The 16,624-nt window shown below is 40.4% G+C and overlaps 1 protein-coding gene across 3 annotated transcripts in view; it reads left to right on the top strand.

Annotated features, from left to right (window-relative positions):
- The first annotated feature begins 4,532 nt into the window (after window positions 1-4,532).
- The window catches only part of col27a1a (collagen, type XXVII, alpha 1a), a 292,008-nt gene continuing 279,916 nt past the window's right edge, over window positions 4,533-16,624 (top strand). For all 3 annotated transcript variants that reach the window (XM_090235098.1, XM_090235099.1, XM_036977752.2), the window contains exons 1-2: window positions 4,533-4,969; window positions 10,410-10,480. In XM_090235098.1, the coding sequence (XP_090091224.1) occupies window positions 4,917-4,969; window positions 10,410-10,480 (124 nt within the window). In that variant the 5' untranslated portion in view covers window positions 4,533-4,916. The remainder of the gene's footprint in view (window positions 4,970-10,409; window positions 10,481-16,624) is intronic.

Here is a 16,624-nt window from a genome sequence, read left to right as displayed (position 1 = left end):
CAATCTTTACGAATGACATGCCACAGGCTTTGACTTAACACTACACACGTCAGCTACCACCACAACTGAAATGACTGCAACACTTAACAAAGAGCTGCAGTTAGTTTCAGAATGAGTGGCAAGGAATAAGTTAGTCCTAAATAAAAAAAATAAAACAAATAAAAGCATTGAATTTGGGAAAAATCATTCACTAAACCCTAAACCTCAACTAAAACTTGTAATGAGTAGTGTGGTCAGGTGCCACAAAGAGGGAATTTTACAGAGAGCAAACTTACAATAGGCTCAGAACAGGGAAACATGGCTAGCCCTTAAATGTACATGGAGAGCTAACATTAATAATATGCATGTACATTTCTCCTTGCTCAAAGTGGAGGAGAGATTGACTTCATCACTACTTGTTTTTGTCCGAAGTGTTGACAAGCTAAATGCACCGAGCTGTCTGTTTAAACTACTAGCACACAGCTCGGACACCCATGCATACCCCACAAGATATGCCACTAGAGGTCTCTTCACAAGTGCAGAACAGACCATGGGAGGTGCACAGTAATACAAAGAGCCACGACTACATAGAACTCTATTTCACATCAGGTAACTGATGCAAGCAGTAAACAGAAAAATAGACCTTATGGAAAAGTGGGGACTAGGAAGAGACACACACACAAGTACAGCCACACGCATATGCACACACATGCTGGCACACACACGTATACTACCGTTCGAAAGTTTGGGGTCACTTAGAAATGTCCTTGTTTTCCATGAAAACATACATGAAATTAGTTGCAAAATGAATAGGAAATATAGTAAAGGCATTGCCAAGGTTATTAATAATGATTTTCAATTGAAATAATAATTGTGTCCTTCAAACTTAGCTTTCGTCAAAGAATCCTCCATGTGCAGCAATTACAGCCTTGCAGAACTTTGGCATTCTATTCAATTTGTTGAGGTAATCTGAAGAGATTTCACCCCATGCTTACTGAAGCACATCCCACAAGTTGGATTGGCTTGATGGGTACATCTTATGTACCATACGGTCAAGCTGCTCCCATAACAGCTCAATAGGGTTGAGATCCGGTGACTGTGCTGGCCACTCCATTATAGACAGAATACCAGCTGACTGCTTCTTCGCCAAATAGTTGTTGCATAGTTTGGAGCTGTGCTTTTGGTCATTGTCCTGTTGTAGGAAGAAATTGGCTCCAATTAAGGGCTGTCCACAGGGTCTGGCATGGCGTTGCAAAATGGAGTGATAGCCTTCCTTCAAGATTCCTTTTACCCTTTAGAAATCTCCCACTTTACCACCACCAAAGCACCCCCAGACCATCACATTGCCTCCACCATGCTTTACAGGTGGCATCAAAAGCACTCCTCTAGCATCTTTTCTGCATCTCACGAATGTTCTTCTTTGTGATCAGAACACCTCAAACTTATATTTGTCTGTCCATAACACCTCTTTCCAATCTTCCTCTGTCCTGTGTCTGTGTTCTTTTGCCCATCTTAATATTTTATTTTTATTGGCCAGTCTAAGATGTGGCTTTTTCTCTGCAACTCTACCTAGAAGGCCAGCACCCCAGAGTCGCCTCTTCACTGTTGGCGTTGAGACTGGTGTTTTGCGGGTACTATTTCATGAAGCTGCCAGTTGAGGACTTGTCTGTTTCTCAAACTAGACACTCTAATGTACTTGTCCTCTTGCTTAGTTGTGCACCGGGGCCTCCCACTCCTCTTTCTATTCTGGTTAGAGCCAGTTTGCGCTGTTCTGTGACAGGAGTAGTACACAGTGTTGAAGTGATCTTCAGTTTCTTGTCATTTTCTGCATTGAATAGCCTTCATTTCTCAGAACAAGAATATACTGACTAGTTTCAGAAGAAAGGTCTTTGTTTCCGGCCATTTTGAGCCTTTAATCAAACCCACAAATGCTGATGCTCCAGATACTCAACTAGTCTAAAGAAGGCCAGTTTTATTGCTTCTCTAATCAGAACAGCAGTTTTCAGCTGTGCTAACATAACTGCAAAAGTTTTTTTTAGGATCAATTAGCCTTTTAAAATTATAAACTTGGATTAGCTAACACAACGTGCCATTGGAACACAGGAGTGATGCTTATGATAATGAGCTTTGTACGCTTATGCAGATATTCCATTAAAAATCTGCCGTTTCCAGCTACAATAGTAATTTACAACATTAACAATGTCTACACTGGATTTCTGATCAATTTGATGTTATTTTAATGGACAAGAAAATGTGCTTTTCTTTCAAAAACAAGATATTTCTAAGTGACCCTAAACTTTTTGAACGGTAGTGCACATTGTAATATTGTTGTATTATACATTTTGTATAGTAGATATGTAGTGGTGTAATAATGTTATATGATGTACTGTTTTATCTTTTTTTTACGTGTGATGTAAGTCCCTTAATGCTGCCTTGGCATCAGCCAACGGGGATCTCTCATAAATACAAATACAAACATGTTGAAGGTAAACAGTTAAATAAATGTTGACTTTGACACCACACGTGAGAGGATGGTTACACAATATTCCTGAGTAATTAAAATTACTTATGAGATAGTGAGAAATATAAATCTTGGCGAAATGAAAGTTGAGGTGAAACCGTGTAACTTCTTTTTACATTGTTCAACAGGAACACCTATGTAAGAGGATGGTTACCTGATTCATATGTGTGAACAAAGCCAAAGGGTGAAAAGTTCTCAGAGCAGACACGTCAGTGTTTCAATGTTATAGAAGGGTTATTTGGATATGAGTGTGTACCTTTTTTCCTCAAATATCTCAACCCAGCTAGCACAGTGGATCTGGACCGATTCCGGCTGAAAGTAGGGGCACTCGGCTAAGAGTCAGACTCGGCCGACGTCATGTGGCCCAAGTCTGTGCTGCTTTTGGCAGTATTACTTATGGCTAGGATGCGGGGATTGAGCTCTGGCCGATTCCGGTGTGAGTTATCTGGCCCAAATGTATTACTTGGGGCTCGGGCCGATTGGGACTTCTCTCTAGCAGATGATTACACTTTATATAATTAACCTTTCATTATTTATTTTTCATATTTTCTCATTGTTTCTGTGATCAAAAAATACAATTAACATTTAACTTAAATTCTTTAAGAGTCCTGTGTATTATTTTAGTATTTTGATAGATTATGCAAGGCAATTGATAAGCATTAAAAACTTTGTGGCAGGAGCCTCCCGAGTGGCGCAGTGGTCTAAGACACTGCATAGCAGTGCAAACTGCGTTGCTCCAGACGCTGGTTTGAGACTCGTGTCGGCTGCGACTGGGAGACCCATGAGGCGATGCACAATTGGCCCAGCGTCGTCCAATTTAGGGGAGGGTTTGCCCGGTCCGGGATGTCCTTGTCCCATTAGCGACTCCTCCTTCTGGCGGGATTCTGGTTAGACGCCGGCAAAGTCGGCTGAATGCCGGTAGACGGAAATGCCCCGATGTACTTGGGCCGATTCTGGGCAATCATTCATTTTGATTCCGGGCCGAGTCCGACACATGATTCCGGGCCGATTCAATCAGTTCCGGCACCCCGGAAGAGGGCCGATCCAATCAGTTCCGGCCGATTCCTCATTGCTAGCTGGGAAATATTGCAGCTGCTGTATGGCTTTTCATATACTACAATATGGCTCAATCATGCTTGTTTAAACACCATTGATTCACCTTTTTTTTGTTGCTTTGTTAAGTAGGCCTAATGGCATTCCCATTATCCAAGATACTGACCATTAAAGATGCACTATGCAAAAATCTCTCCGTCATTTCCCGGTTGCTAAAATGCTAATAGTTCACATCATTTAAATGTATGTAACAAAACAAGCAGGTGTAGTGTAGATAAATATTGTACCATCTAAACCGCTGTGAAATATATTTTCCATAACCAAAAATGTTGTATTTTCAGCTGTTTGAAGCTCATGTACATCACTGAAAGTAAAAGATACAAAAATTTAACTTAAGACCAGGAAGCATATCAATAGCACACATAGAACAGATATTCTGCTTCTTAGACTTGCTTTCAATGAGAATGACAGTTTTATATTTGGATTTAGTGGGGTCACTCAAAAACTTACAAATTGCAGCTTTAAGTTATCAGGTCTATCTCAAAGGTTCTTGCTCGTGTTTATACAAGGGTGGCTTGTAAGACACACCTGCCAAGTTTGCTGTAACATCTGTGAAAACTAGAATGCGGGGAGGTTTTGTGAAACAAGTTAATTAAGAGTCACATGCTAATGCAGGAAATACCTATGCTCTAGGCCTTCATCATAAGCAATGATCATCTGTTAGACATGCTACATTAATTCAAATAAACCAGTTAAATAAACGTTCTAGTGCATAAAGATCCCGTTGAGCCTATTTTCATAACATTGTAGATAATAAATATACGCACCTTCTCAAATACGGCCGTCGATTATTTCAATGGTCATTTTAACAGGACAGTTTCCCGATTAAGCGGGTTCGTGTGGCCACCCCCTGGAGGCTTCGTGTAGTTGCCTAGCGCAACCGCTGGGTTTGTAACCCCGACTAGGTTTGTAACCCGACACCCTGTGCTGCGGTCACCCACAGAGAGGCTGTTTAAAAAGGAAAAGGATGAGTTCTCCGCTCCTGACTCGGTAACCCCCTCAAGAACTAAACATTTCCTTTCTGATTCAACGTCCCTCATTACGGATCGGCATAAATGAATGAACCACGGGGAATATCGGAAGAAAGTCACCCTGGAAAGTTTCCTGTCAAACTGCTCTCTGGCTGACTACAGTCATTTATGTTGGTCTTGATAGGCAAATCAATAGAAGAGCTTTCCATTGGAACTTTATTGCAAGCTTCTCAAATGTGTTAGAGGACAACCGGTGCGTTCTATTCCCTTGCAAAGGAGTCACGCTGTGATTAACAGATCAGGTTTTTGACTGCCAGGACAAATGAATACAAATGAATCTAGGGATCCGAAGGAGAGATTGCAGAACCTCTCATCTCGACACAAAGTAAGTATTTCTATACTGGATGTTTTTTTGCGATGGGATCAGAGGTTGATGGAGTCACTCACACACTTGCATATGCAGCCTAATTGAAGTAGACCTGACTGATAGTTACGATGTGATTTTGAATGCAGATGTTCAGTTATCCTAGCCTATATACACTGAGTGTACAGAACATTAAGAACACCTTCCTAATATTGAGTTGCACCCCCGTTTGCCCTCAGAACAGCCTAAATTATTTCGGGGTATGGACTCTACAAGGTGTCGAAAGCGTTCCATAGGGATGCTGGCTCAAATTGGCTGAATGTCCTTTGGGTTGTGGACCATTCTTGATACACACAGGAAACTATTGACTGTGAAAACCCCAGGAACATTGCAGTTCTTGACACACTTAAACCCACCTACTACCATACCCCGTACAAAGGCACTTCAATATTTGGTCTTGCCTATTCACACTAAGAATGGCACACATACACAATCCATGTCTCAAGGATTAAAAATACTTATTTAACCCGTCTCCTCCACCTTCACCTTCACCTGGTCATTTGGCAGACGCTCTTATCCAGAGCATTTAGGATTAAGTGCCTTGGGCAGATCGACTGATTTGTCACCTACTCAGCTCGGAGGTTCGAACTAGCGACTTTTCCGTTTACTGCCCTAACCTTCTTGGTATGTGTTCTACCTGCCGGCTGACAATGGTCCAGCATCCTGTCACAACCGATGTTCATTTGTGGCAGGTTTACAGTTGCCTAGAGTCTGAAATATCCCGAAGCTGTTTGTATTAAGCTCCAGAGAAAGTTACTGATTCAGTTGGAACAGGATCTACTTTGTAACCTTTTCGAATGTGATTTAACAATAGGCTAATTTAGGTCGAATATGCAGTCAAGCAATGGTTTTAGGAGAATACCGTTGAGGGCAAAAAGTGAGAAGATGCATATGCTACTATATGCCTACTGTAGGTTTTTTTATTCGTTTGAGAAATGTTTTTTATTCGTTTGAGAAATGAACTCAAATACATTTGCTGTGTTATCTTTGGAATGCACGGCGCTCTCATCAAAAGCTGTAACTTTCTCAGCGCAAAGTGCGCGTACAATTAAGCATATTAAATTCCCCCGGCGACTGAAAACGAACGTCTTTTGTCTAAAAGTGGCAGTATTTAGAAGGCCATGTGACATTCGTTTTCACCTAGCCGAAGCCTCTGAAGTGTTGACCATTCCAGGGACTTTTCGTCGTTTTGTTTTGCAACACTGTAAAGAGTTCAAGTGATAAGGTATTAAACCGGGTCGTTTTGGTGAAGGATGAACTGTTGTAAGAAATCACACTGCATAATGAAGTACTAACGATGGACCCGGATAATGACCGCACTCCACACTTAAACCAGCTTGGAGTCCGCGGGTGAGTTGTGTGAACAGCTATCTCTCAGTCTTATCGAAGAGGGAGATTCTGTGAAGTGATTTGTCAACTTTTGAGTTCCATCTGTTTTTGGTTATCGTCAGTCCATTATCCGTCTCCAAACAAGCAACTTGTTGTTATATCTGTCTCTTTCATGTTGTTTGTTTGTCAACTTTTCATTTTCATAAAGGAGGCTAAATACGCTTTCATTTTTTCATAGGTCATACTATTCATATTTTATCAGATGACTTTCACTATCAAATAGCCTACCATTTTACCATTTCGTATATGAAAGGAATATCCCAAAATCTTATTACCCCCAATGAATGAACAAGTCTGTTAATCAATAAAAGGAGGAGGGAAGGAAGGGAAGAGCAAGGAAGTAGATCAAGGAATGTCCAGTGCCTCAATTCATGTCCTGACAAAATTGATGTCCACAGCCAGTCAATGTTAGGCTATCTACTCTTCAAAATAAACAGCTAGGTTTTCAAAGTGATACATCATAATTTCACTGGTGTTCAACTGATGACAATAAACAGCATAACCTATTTAGTTAACAATATTGGCAAAAAAAAAAAATATCTGGATATTATCAAAGTTCAATCAAATGTGTATATGTGTTGAGACCAGATGGATAGAACTCTCACAGAGAGAGGGGAGAGAGAGAGAAATACATATAGAAAGAGAGAAATACAAATTGGGAAAAAAAGAGAGGACAGAGATAGATGGTGAAGGTAATAAAGGACAGAGAGTGTGAGGATAGGACAGAGGTCAGTGGAACCACAAAGGTCGAAGGCATGCAGAAAAGTAGAGGAAGATGAGCCCTACACACAGACTACAAAATGAGAAACAGAGCTTTAGTATAATGGCATTTTTAAATCAGACAAGCTGCCTGGTAAATTGATTGTAATGGTCACTCAGAAGCTCCAGGCATCATTGAGGTTTCAACATCTGAACAGTTGGGGGCTTTGGCATGACTTTAGGATGTCAAAGGGGGCAATAAATAATAGACCATTTCCGATTGTGCATCTCTTACATAAGGGAAGATGTCGAGAGTTTGTCATGTTGTTATTGTAAAAGAGAACTTGTTCTCAATGACTTACCTGATTTAAAAAAAGGCCAAATCAAAACAAGTATGCCAAAGAATTTACATTTGACATTTTAGTAATTTAGCAGCCACACTTATCCAGAGCAACTACATTCATCTTAAGTTAGTACATTCATCTTAAGATAGCTAGGTAGGACAACCACATTTCACAGGCATATACAGTAGAGAAAAGTTTTCTTCAATATCGTAGCCATAAGTAGAGTCAGAGCTGCGGGGAGGGTGACGACGAGGATTATTTAAGATACTGTTTGAAGAGGTAGATTTTCTGATGTTTTCGGAAGCTGGATCCACCATTGGGACAGGGTGAGAGGGCCATGAGACCTGAGGTGGTAGAATGGAGTGCTCAGGTTGGGGTGTAGGGTTTGAGTATAGCCTGAAGGTAGGGAGGGACAGTGTCTCTTGCTGTTCCGTAGGTAAGCACCATGGTCTTGTAGTGGATGCGAGCTTCGACTGGAAGCCAGTGGAGTGTCTTGAGAGAACTTGGGAAGGTTGAAAACCTTGCGGGCTGCTGTGTTCTGGATAAGTCGCAGTGGTTTGATTAAACAAGTGGGGAGCCCAACCAACAGCGATTTGCAGTAGTCCAGACTGGAGAGGACAAGTGCCTGGATTAGAACCTGTGCCGCTTCCTGTGTGAGGTAGGGTCGTACTCTACCGATGTTGTAGAGAATGAACCTGCAGGAGGGGGTCACTGCTTTGATGTTTTCAGAAAACGACAGGGTGTTGTCCAGGGTCACGCTAAGGTTCTTTTCACTCTGGGAGGGCAACACTGAGGAGTTGTCAACCAGGATGGAGAGGTCTTTGAGAGGGCAGGCATTCCTACTCAACTGTATACTTTTGCTCACTGGGAGACAACCAATGGTTCTTGCAGTGCAGGTCTAACAGAAACAGTAGATCCATGAAGTGAGTTCTGACTGAGGGTTGTGCTGACTAGTATTTTATGCTTTCTTGTTCTTTTGGCCCTGTATTTTGAAGACTCAACTTGCTTGCAAATCTCTCAGCTGTAAAGTCAGCCCTGGTGTTGCAGTGTGAAACCGCCAAAGACAGGATATATGCAGACGTAAGACGTATTTACACTGTATGCCGAAACTGTCTCCTGTAGGTTCATCTTCACATTACAGGAGACCACGGAGCTCCAACAACCTGTCACACAGCCCCGTCTGAACTAAACCATCAAGGCTGCAACTTTTGCCTATTAAAAAGCAGTGTTGTTTCCAAACGAATAGAATCCAATTGTCCAGCAAACCCACATAACCCAGACCTGCCACAGAGCCCGTCATACAAGCATCAGTATCTCCCCTAACCAAACCACCTTTAGGATACAGGTTACACACACACACACACACACACACACACACACACACACACACACACACACACACACACACACACACACACACACACACACACACACACACACATACACACACACACACACACACACACACACACACACATACACACACACACACACACACACACACACACACACACACACACACACACACACACACACACACACAGACACACACAACCAGCTGTTAAGAGTGGTGTCGGGTTGGTGATGATCGCACTCCGCTGCATTACTTACTGTGACATCAGACCGTGGTTTCAGAGCATTCTCTGGTTCTCCAGGTTGTTATTTGCTAAAGCAGAATGACTTTGTTCAGACTGGGGAAGGGGAGGGGTTAACCACAACCACAGCTGCTTTAGACATTTCCTCCAGTGTCTCTCAATGTCTTCCGATGGTAATAACCAAAGTGACAGCTCCTTTCCTCCTGTTACAGGATCCCCTATTCACCCAAATCAAATCACATTTTATTGATCTGATACACGTGGTTATCAGATGTTAATGTGAGTGTAGCGAAATGTTTGTGCTTCTAATTCCAACCATGCAGTAATATCTAACAAATAATCTAACAATTCCACAACAACTACCTTGTACACACAAGTCTAAGGGGTGGAATAAGAATATGTACATATAAATATATGGATGAGCGATGACCGAGCGGCATAGGCAAGATACAATAGATGGTATAAAATACAGTATATACATATGTGATGAGTAATATAAAATATGTGAACCTTATTAAAGTGCCATTATTAAAGTGACTAGTGATCCATTTATTAAGGTGGCCAATGATTTCGAGTTTGTATGTAGGCAGCAGCCTCTCTGTGTTATTGATGGCTGTTTAACAGTCTGATGACCTTGAGATAGAAGCTGTTTTTCAGTCTCTCGGTCCCAGCTTTGATGCACCTATACTGACTGACCTCACCTTCTGGAGCTACCAGTCCAACTGTCATTCACTCACCTCACCCCTCTTGGGACACCAAACTGAAATAGAAAACAGACTGAAACAGGGAGGGACTACCTGGACCATTATGAAACGTTTATTGTAGCTTTCAATTGCTAAATTATTTGAAGGTTTTCCATTGCGTGGCCTAGTGAACTCGATCCTGGTCAGCCCCTGTAGTGTGGTGAGAGGAACATGTTCACTGGAGGCTGCTGCTGGGTGTTAGAGACTAAGCTACCTTTAACGTGAAATAGTTCTGCAGAGAACTTTATTGCAATTCTTTATGATGATGATAATTATGATTATGATGGAGAGAGTAATTAAATGACAGACTGTGATTGGGTTGTTGTTGTTTTGGGGTATGTTCTGACCAAGATTTAAGCTTTTGATTTCACCTGACGTCCCCATAATGCAGTAACACTCATAAGTCTTTCTCATGTCATGCTCATACATCCCATCTGAAAATTCAACTTACCATTGATATCAACTACAATGATATAAAGGGAAGTATAGTGTCTCATGAAAGGTCCATTTTTCAATATAATAAAAATGCATTTTGGGCCTTAAGATTTATAAGTTGTTTACTGAGCCAACCTAGCTGTAACATGAATTGCTGTAGAGTGTTTCTAACCAGCCTCTCCTTTCTTCCTCACAGGAGAGTCCTATTGCTCTGTACAGTTTTATATTGTACTTGCTACCTGGGACTTGCACAAGTACACTCTGAAGGTAAGACATTACTTCCTTCTGGCATTAATTTATTTTATTTTCCACCCTGGTTTCACAGTCCCTATTTAATAGCGGAAAAGCAGTAAAACAGATTGGATTGGAGTTATATTGTGCTCATAGCACAAGCCTGTAAACATGCTGTATGGGATTTGGACATTTCCATGGCAATGTGTGTAGAGCTCAAACGGCTCATTAAGGTGTGATGGCTCTTGTGAGGTTTGCGGCTTTCCAAAGACACAAATGAACACAATTGACACAATTCCAATAACTGCTCTGGTTCAAATTAACATTATTTTGTACTATTTTGGAGTAATGAGGCCCTGAATTAATTCATTATGTGGAATTGAATTAGAAGAGAAGAGGCATAGGCCATAGGGGGCAATTCCGACCCGAGTTAAAGGCGCACAAATGGAACATAATTCCCTTCTTCTGTACTTTTCTCTATGCGTATTATGACCTTGAACTTATGCATGAGAATTGCCTGCTATTTACCCGCTATTTGTTCTGGGTGGAAATCTAAGAAATTAAGGTGTGGCCGAGGTGTGTCTACAGATATGTCGTATTCAGACCATGACTTAATTCCACTACCTTTACATGCGAGGAGACCACGAATAAGGTTGTGTGAACATGCGGGAAAAGTGGAAAAAGCATCTACTTTATTTTTTCTGATAGAAAAAAACAGCATTCTCCATGCACTGTAATTTATAAATTGATAAGAGCTAGGTAAATGAGTAACTCATTTGGAGAAGGGGATTGAGAAGGATCCCTAGAGATGAATGTGAAACCAGTCATATGGAAGCAAACTGAAAATCAAATCAACATGACATGTATTGAGGCCCCCTTTCTACAGTTAAGTAGTATATAAATAACTGTACCATTATTAATTGTGTGCCCTCATCATTTGCGTGGATGACATTTGGAGACGCAAGCTATAGGATTCTGTCGGGCTGAACCTGTTTATGCTCTTTTCTCCGTTATATTTTACATTTTGTGTCATGTTAAATATTAGCCACTATTGGGAGCCACCGTCAGTAATACCCACATACATTTATAACTCTCACTTTAGTGTGCAAAAAATTGGGACATGTAGCCTATTTGAATCATTATGGAACCACACGTAGCAGGTTTAACATGGACCTTAGTGCACGGTTCACGACGACTGGACAGTTCCATGATTAGTGAGGATTAAGGTAGATTTATAGGGCTATTGTTCAACCCTTTATTGTACACTTTTTTACACCTTCTAATATTTAATGGATTGAACTTGATTATGGCAACTTTCAGGATAAATCATACAGGCTCTCCAAACCTGTTTTTTAAATGAAAAATACATACTTTCCTTACCCCAAAATTTGCCTAAGTAATCTACAAAATCAGAGTATTTTTTTTATCTACCAGTTAGAGTTCAATCGGAGACGAATATGCACATATTTAGTTGGCTTTCTTTTGTTGATCCCTATATTATGAACCTGTTTTTTTATGTATTCTAGTCTGTCGACAAAATTGGAGTTAAAGGTACACCGTTTTTAAAGGGATGGCTTAAGATACATTTACTGAAAACCCTGAATTGAAACTCCACGAGAAAATCTGTTGGCCAGTAAGTGGGAGGGTTTTCAATGTCCGTTACGCACCTGCAGAAAGTAAGTCTAAATATTAACTTATGAGAAGTGCGCAGGAAAGGCGTGCGTAGGAAAGGTCATCATTTCCTAAATCGGAGTCGGGCAGGGATACCAGAAAGGCTGTGAACTCCAACCAGGTGCTAAACACAAACTGTATGGCTGCGTCTCTGGCTCCCAATTCCCTATGGAGTGCACTACTACTGACTGCATGTTTGGTTTCTGTCTTAGAGCAGAGACACACCAATCAACCCAAACCAGTCAGTGTTAGTCCCATCGCCTGCAGTCCCCATGGTGTATTCCAGGGACCACCTGCCGGGTGGTTGCGAGCGGGGGCCAATTTTTTACATTGAACATATTATTATTATTATTATTATTATCATTATCTTTATTTGAACAGACGCAATATACAACAAAACATAAGTCTCAGTACAATTGATAAAAATGCCTTGGACTAGATTTAGCCAACAGCTAATTTCCATCTGCAGTCCCCAGGCAGGTGAACATATAAACAAAAAAAAACATTTACGAGCAGACAACATACAGATATCAAACATATTTAAAATAAAATAAGAAAAGAATAGTACAAAAAACAGAGGTCAGGACATACAGATATGTTTCCACACAGAAGTCAAGACATTGCACATAATAATTATCGGACAAATTGTTATTGGACCTATGAGTTGTAAAAACACATAGTAAAAAACATTAACAAAAACAAACAGCAACAAAACAAATTCATAAGTGGCTACAAACCTGCTGTTCTTTTAACCAATGTTTAACTTTTGGTGTAAAAGCAGTGGTGTAAAGTACTTAAGTAAAAATATTGTAAAGTAATACTTAAGTTATTTTTGGGGGTGTCTGTACATTACTTTACTATTTATACTTCACTATGTTCCTAAAGAAAATAATATACTTTTTACTCCATACATTTTACCTGACACCCAAAAGTGCTAGTTACATTTTGAATGCTTAGCAGGACAGGAAATGGTCTAATTCACACACTTATAAAGAGAACATCCCTGGACATCCCTACTGCCTCTGATCTGGCGGACTCACTAAACACATGCCTAGTTTGTAAATTATGTCTGAGTGTTGGAGCCTGCCCATAAATTACATTTTTTTTAAATAAAAATGGTGCCGCTGGCTTTGCTTAATAGAAGGAATATGAAATGATTTATACTTTTACTTTTGATACTTAATTATATTTTAGCAATTACATTTACCTTAGATACTTAAGTATATTTAGAACCAAATAATTCTAGACTTTTATTCAAGTAGTATTTTACTGGGGGAATTGTACTTTTACTTGAATAACTTTCTATTAAGGTATCTATAATTTTACTCAAGTATGACAATTGGGTACTTTTTCCACCACTGTGTAAAAGCACTGACATTAGCCACACATTTGAAGTTTTCAGGAAGTTGGCTCCAGTTGTAAAAATGCAGATTGGGCAACAGCTGTTCTACACACTGGAACTCTACAGTTTGCATTAATTGCTCCCCTAGTGTGCGACCATATAGATAGTAAAGTAGTTGTAGTCACTTGACTTGTTGTGGAGCAAGTCCATGTACATGTTTAAAAAGCAGTTTTACATTTGAAAGTATACAAAAACATCCAAAACGTAACAAATTGTGTTTCTTTAGAATTAAACAGTGGTAATAAGTATTAGTTTTTTGATTTTTAAAAAATTCAATGCACGCTTGTACAGAGATTGCAATGGTTTCTTGTGTTTTTCTTGTAATGCAATAAGACATGTGAGAAAAATATCATAGCATATATATAAACCTTAGCAGCATTAGTGTTAAGACAGTTTATTATCTAAATGTCACAGTATTGACCAACTTAGTCAGTTTAGAGTCTAATACCACACCCATGTACTTATACTGAACAAAAATATTAAACACAACATGCAACAATTTCACCAATTTTACTGAGTTATAGTTCATATAAGGAAATCTTGTCAATTGAAATACAATCAATAGGCCCTAATCTATGGATTTCACATGACTGGGTAGGGGCGCAACCTTGGGTGGGCCTGGGAGGGAGGGCATAGGCCTACCCACTTGGGAGCCAGGCCCAGCCAATGAGAGTGAGTTTTATCCCCCCAAAAAGGGCTTTATTATAGACAGAAATACTTTTCAGTTTGGCCTCCCAAGTGGCTCTGCGTTCAAAAGCACTGCATCGCAGTGGCATCACTACAGACCCGGGTTTGATCCCAGGCTTACATTTTTTAAATAACCATACAACTCAGTTTCATCAGCTGTCTGGGTGGCTGGTCTCAGACCATCCCGCAGGTGAAGAAGAAGGATGTGGGGGTCCTGGGCTGGTGTGGTTACACATGGTCTGCGGTTGTGAGGCCAGTTGGACATACTGACAAATTCTCTAAAAAGACGTTGGAGGTGGCTTATCTTCTTATGGCTGCCATCCCGTTAAAGGGATAATTGTCATCAACAACCGCTGAATTGCATAGCGTCACATTCAAACAATATTATTAACATTTTTATATTAATGAAAGTTTATGAGGGTTTTATAAACAAAAAGAGTGCAATTGATCAGTCTACGAAACTCAGAAGAGGGCCAGCCTACTTTTTGATACAGAATGCAGTGTTGTGTACTGAACCTATCGCCCTTAGTAAAGCGTATTGCGCTATGATAACATGTGTCCAATTGCATCAATACAGTGTTTAAAGATAAGCTTAAGCGTAAAGGCCCTTAGACGGACCTTTGTGGAACCCCCATTGTACAGTTGCCAGACAATGACACTTTCTGATTGATGCTAACACACTGGATTCTGTCATATAAATATGAATGCATCAATTTTAAAGCATTGCTAGTTTAGAGAGTAGAATTCTGTGATTTTACAGTATCAACTGCTTTTTGCAAATCTAAAAACATCCTATCACTCCCCCTTTCAATTGAACCTTCTCCAAAAAATAGCTGTTCACTGACTCAGTAAAACGGTTAGCTCTGAAGCCAAATTGCATGGGGTGTAATGAGAAATAACTAGTATTCAAGTGATCAGTCAATCGCTCAGCAACTACCCTCTTCGCAGTCTTGGGAAAATACGTATTGGTCTATAATTATTGACCATAAAATAATCTCCAGACTTGAATATGAGGGTAAGAACAGACTTCCATCCCTTAGGGAAGATACATTGGTTAATGGAAAAATTTATCAAATGTATAGTGAACAAAAATATAAATGCAACATGCAAAGTGTTGGTCCCATGTTTAATGAGCTGGCTCCCAACTGTGCCCTCTCAGGCCCACCCATGGTTGCGACCCTGCCCTGTCGTGTGAAATCCATAGATTATGGCCTAAGGAATTTATTCTATTGACTGATTTCCTTATATGAACTCTAACTCAGTAAAATCATTGACATTGTTGAATGTTGCATTTATATTTTTGTTCACTATTTTATTGGTGATGTTAAAATACATTTTGTGTTTTAATTTTAAAAAATGATCAAAACCATTATCTCTCGTGGACAGACTGCGTAAACATAAATGGTACCTTAGATCTGTCATGAAAATGAGCCACATTAGTTCCGGTGCTTTGGAAATCACAATTTCAAATAAAATCAATAAAATCAAATCAAACTTTATTTGTCACATGCGCCAAATACAAGTTTAGACCTTACCATGAAATTCTTACTTACAAAATTAAACTAAAGTAAAAAATAATAAAAAGTAACACAATAAAATAACAATAACAAGGCTATATACAGGGTGCCGAAACCGAGTCAGTGTGCGGAGGTACAGGTTAGTTGAGGTCATTTGTACATGTAGGTTGGGGTGAAGAGACTATGCATAGATATTAAAGCGAGTAGCAGCAGTGTACAAAACAAATGCAGAGGGGGGGGGGGGGGGTGTCAACGTAAATAGTCCGGTGGCCATTTGATTAATTGTTCAACAGCCTTATGGCTTGGGGGTAGAAGCTAGAGTTGGCGCTCCGGTACTGCTTGCCGTGCGGTAGCAGAGAAAACAGTCTATGACTTGGGTGACTGGAGTCTCTAACAATTTAATGGGCTTTCCTCTGACAGCGCCTATTATAGCGCCTTGCGGTCAGATGCTGAGCAGTTGCCATACCAGCCGGTGATGCAACCGGTCAGGATGCTCTCGATGGTGCAGCTGTAGAACTTTTTGAGGATCTGGGAACCCATGCCAAATCTTTTCAGTCTCCTGAGGGGGAAAAGGTTTTGTCGTAACCTCTTCACGACTGTCTTTTTGTGTTTGGACCATGATAGTTTGTTAGTGATGTGGACAGTAAGGAACTTGAAACTCTCGACCAGCTCCACTAAAGCCCCGTTGATGTTAATGGGGGCCTGTTCGGCCTGCCGTTTCCTGTCGTCCACGATCAACTCCTTCGTCTTGCTCACATTGAGGGATAAGTTGTTGTCCTGGCACCACACTGCCAGTTCTCTGAACTCCTCCCTATAGACTGTCTCATCGTTGATGATGGTGTTGGAGTCGTGTTTGGCCACACAGCCGTAGGTGAACAGGGAGTACAGGAGGGGACTAAGTAC

This window comes from Oncorhynchus mykiss, chromosome 5 (assembly GCF_057628025.1).
Source record: "Oncorhynchus mykiss isolate SJ-2025 chromosome 5, ASM5762802v1, whole genome shotgun sequence".
NCBI classification, from domain to species: Eukaryota; Metazoa; Chordata; class Actinopteri; order Salmoniformes; family Salmonidae; genus Oncorhynchus; species Oncorhynchus mykiss.
Note: the sequence above shows the minus strand (reverse complement) of the source record. Positions and strands in the feature narration are given on the sequence as shown.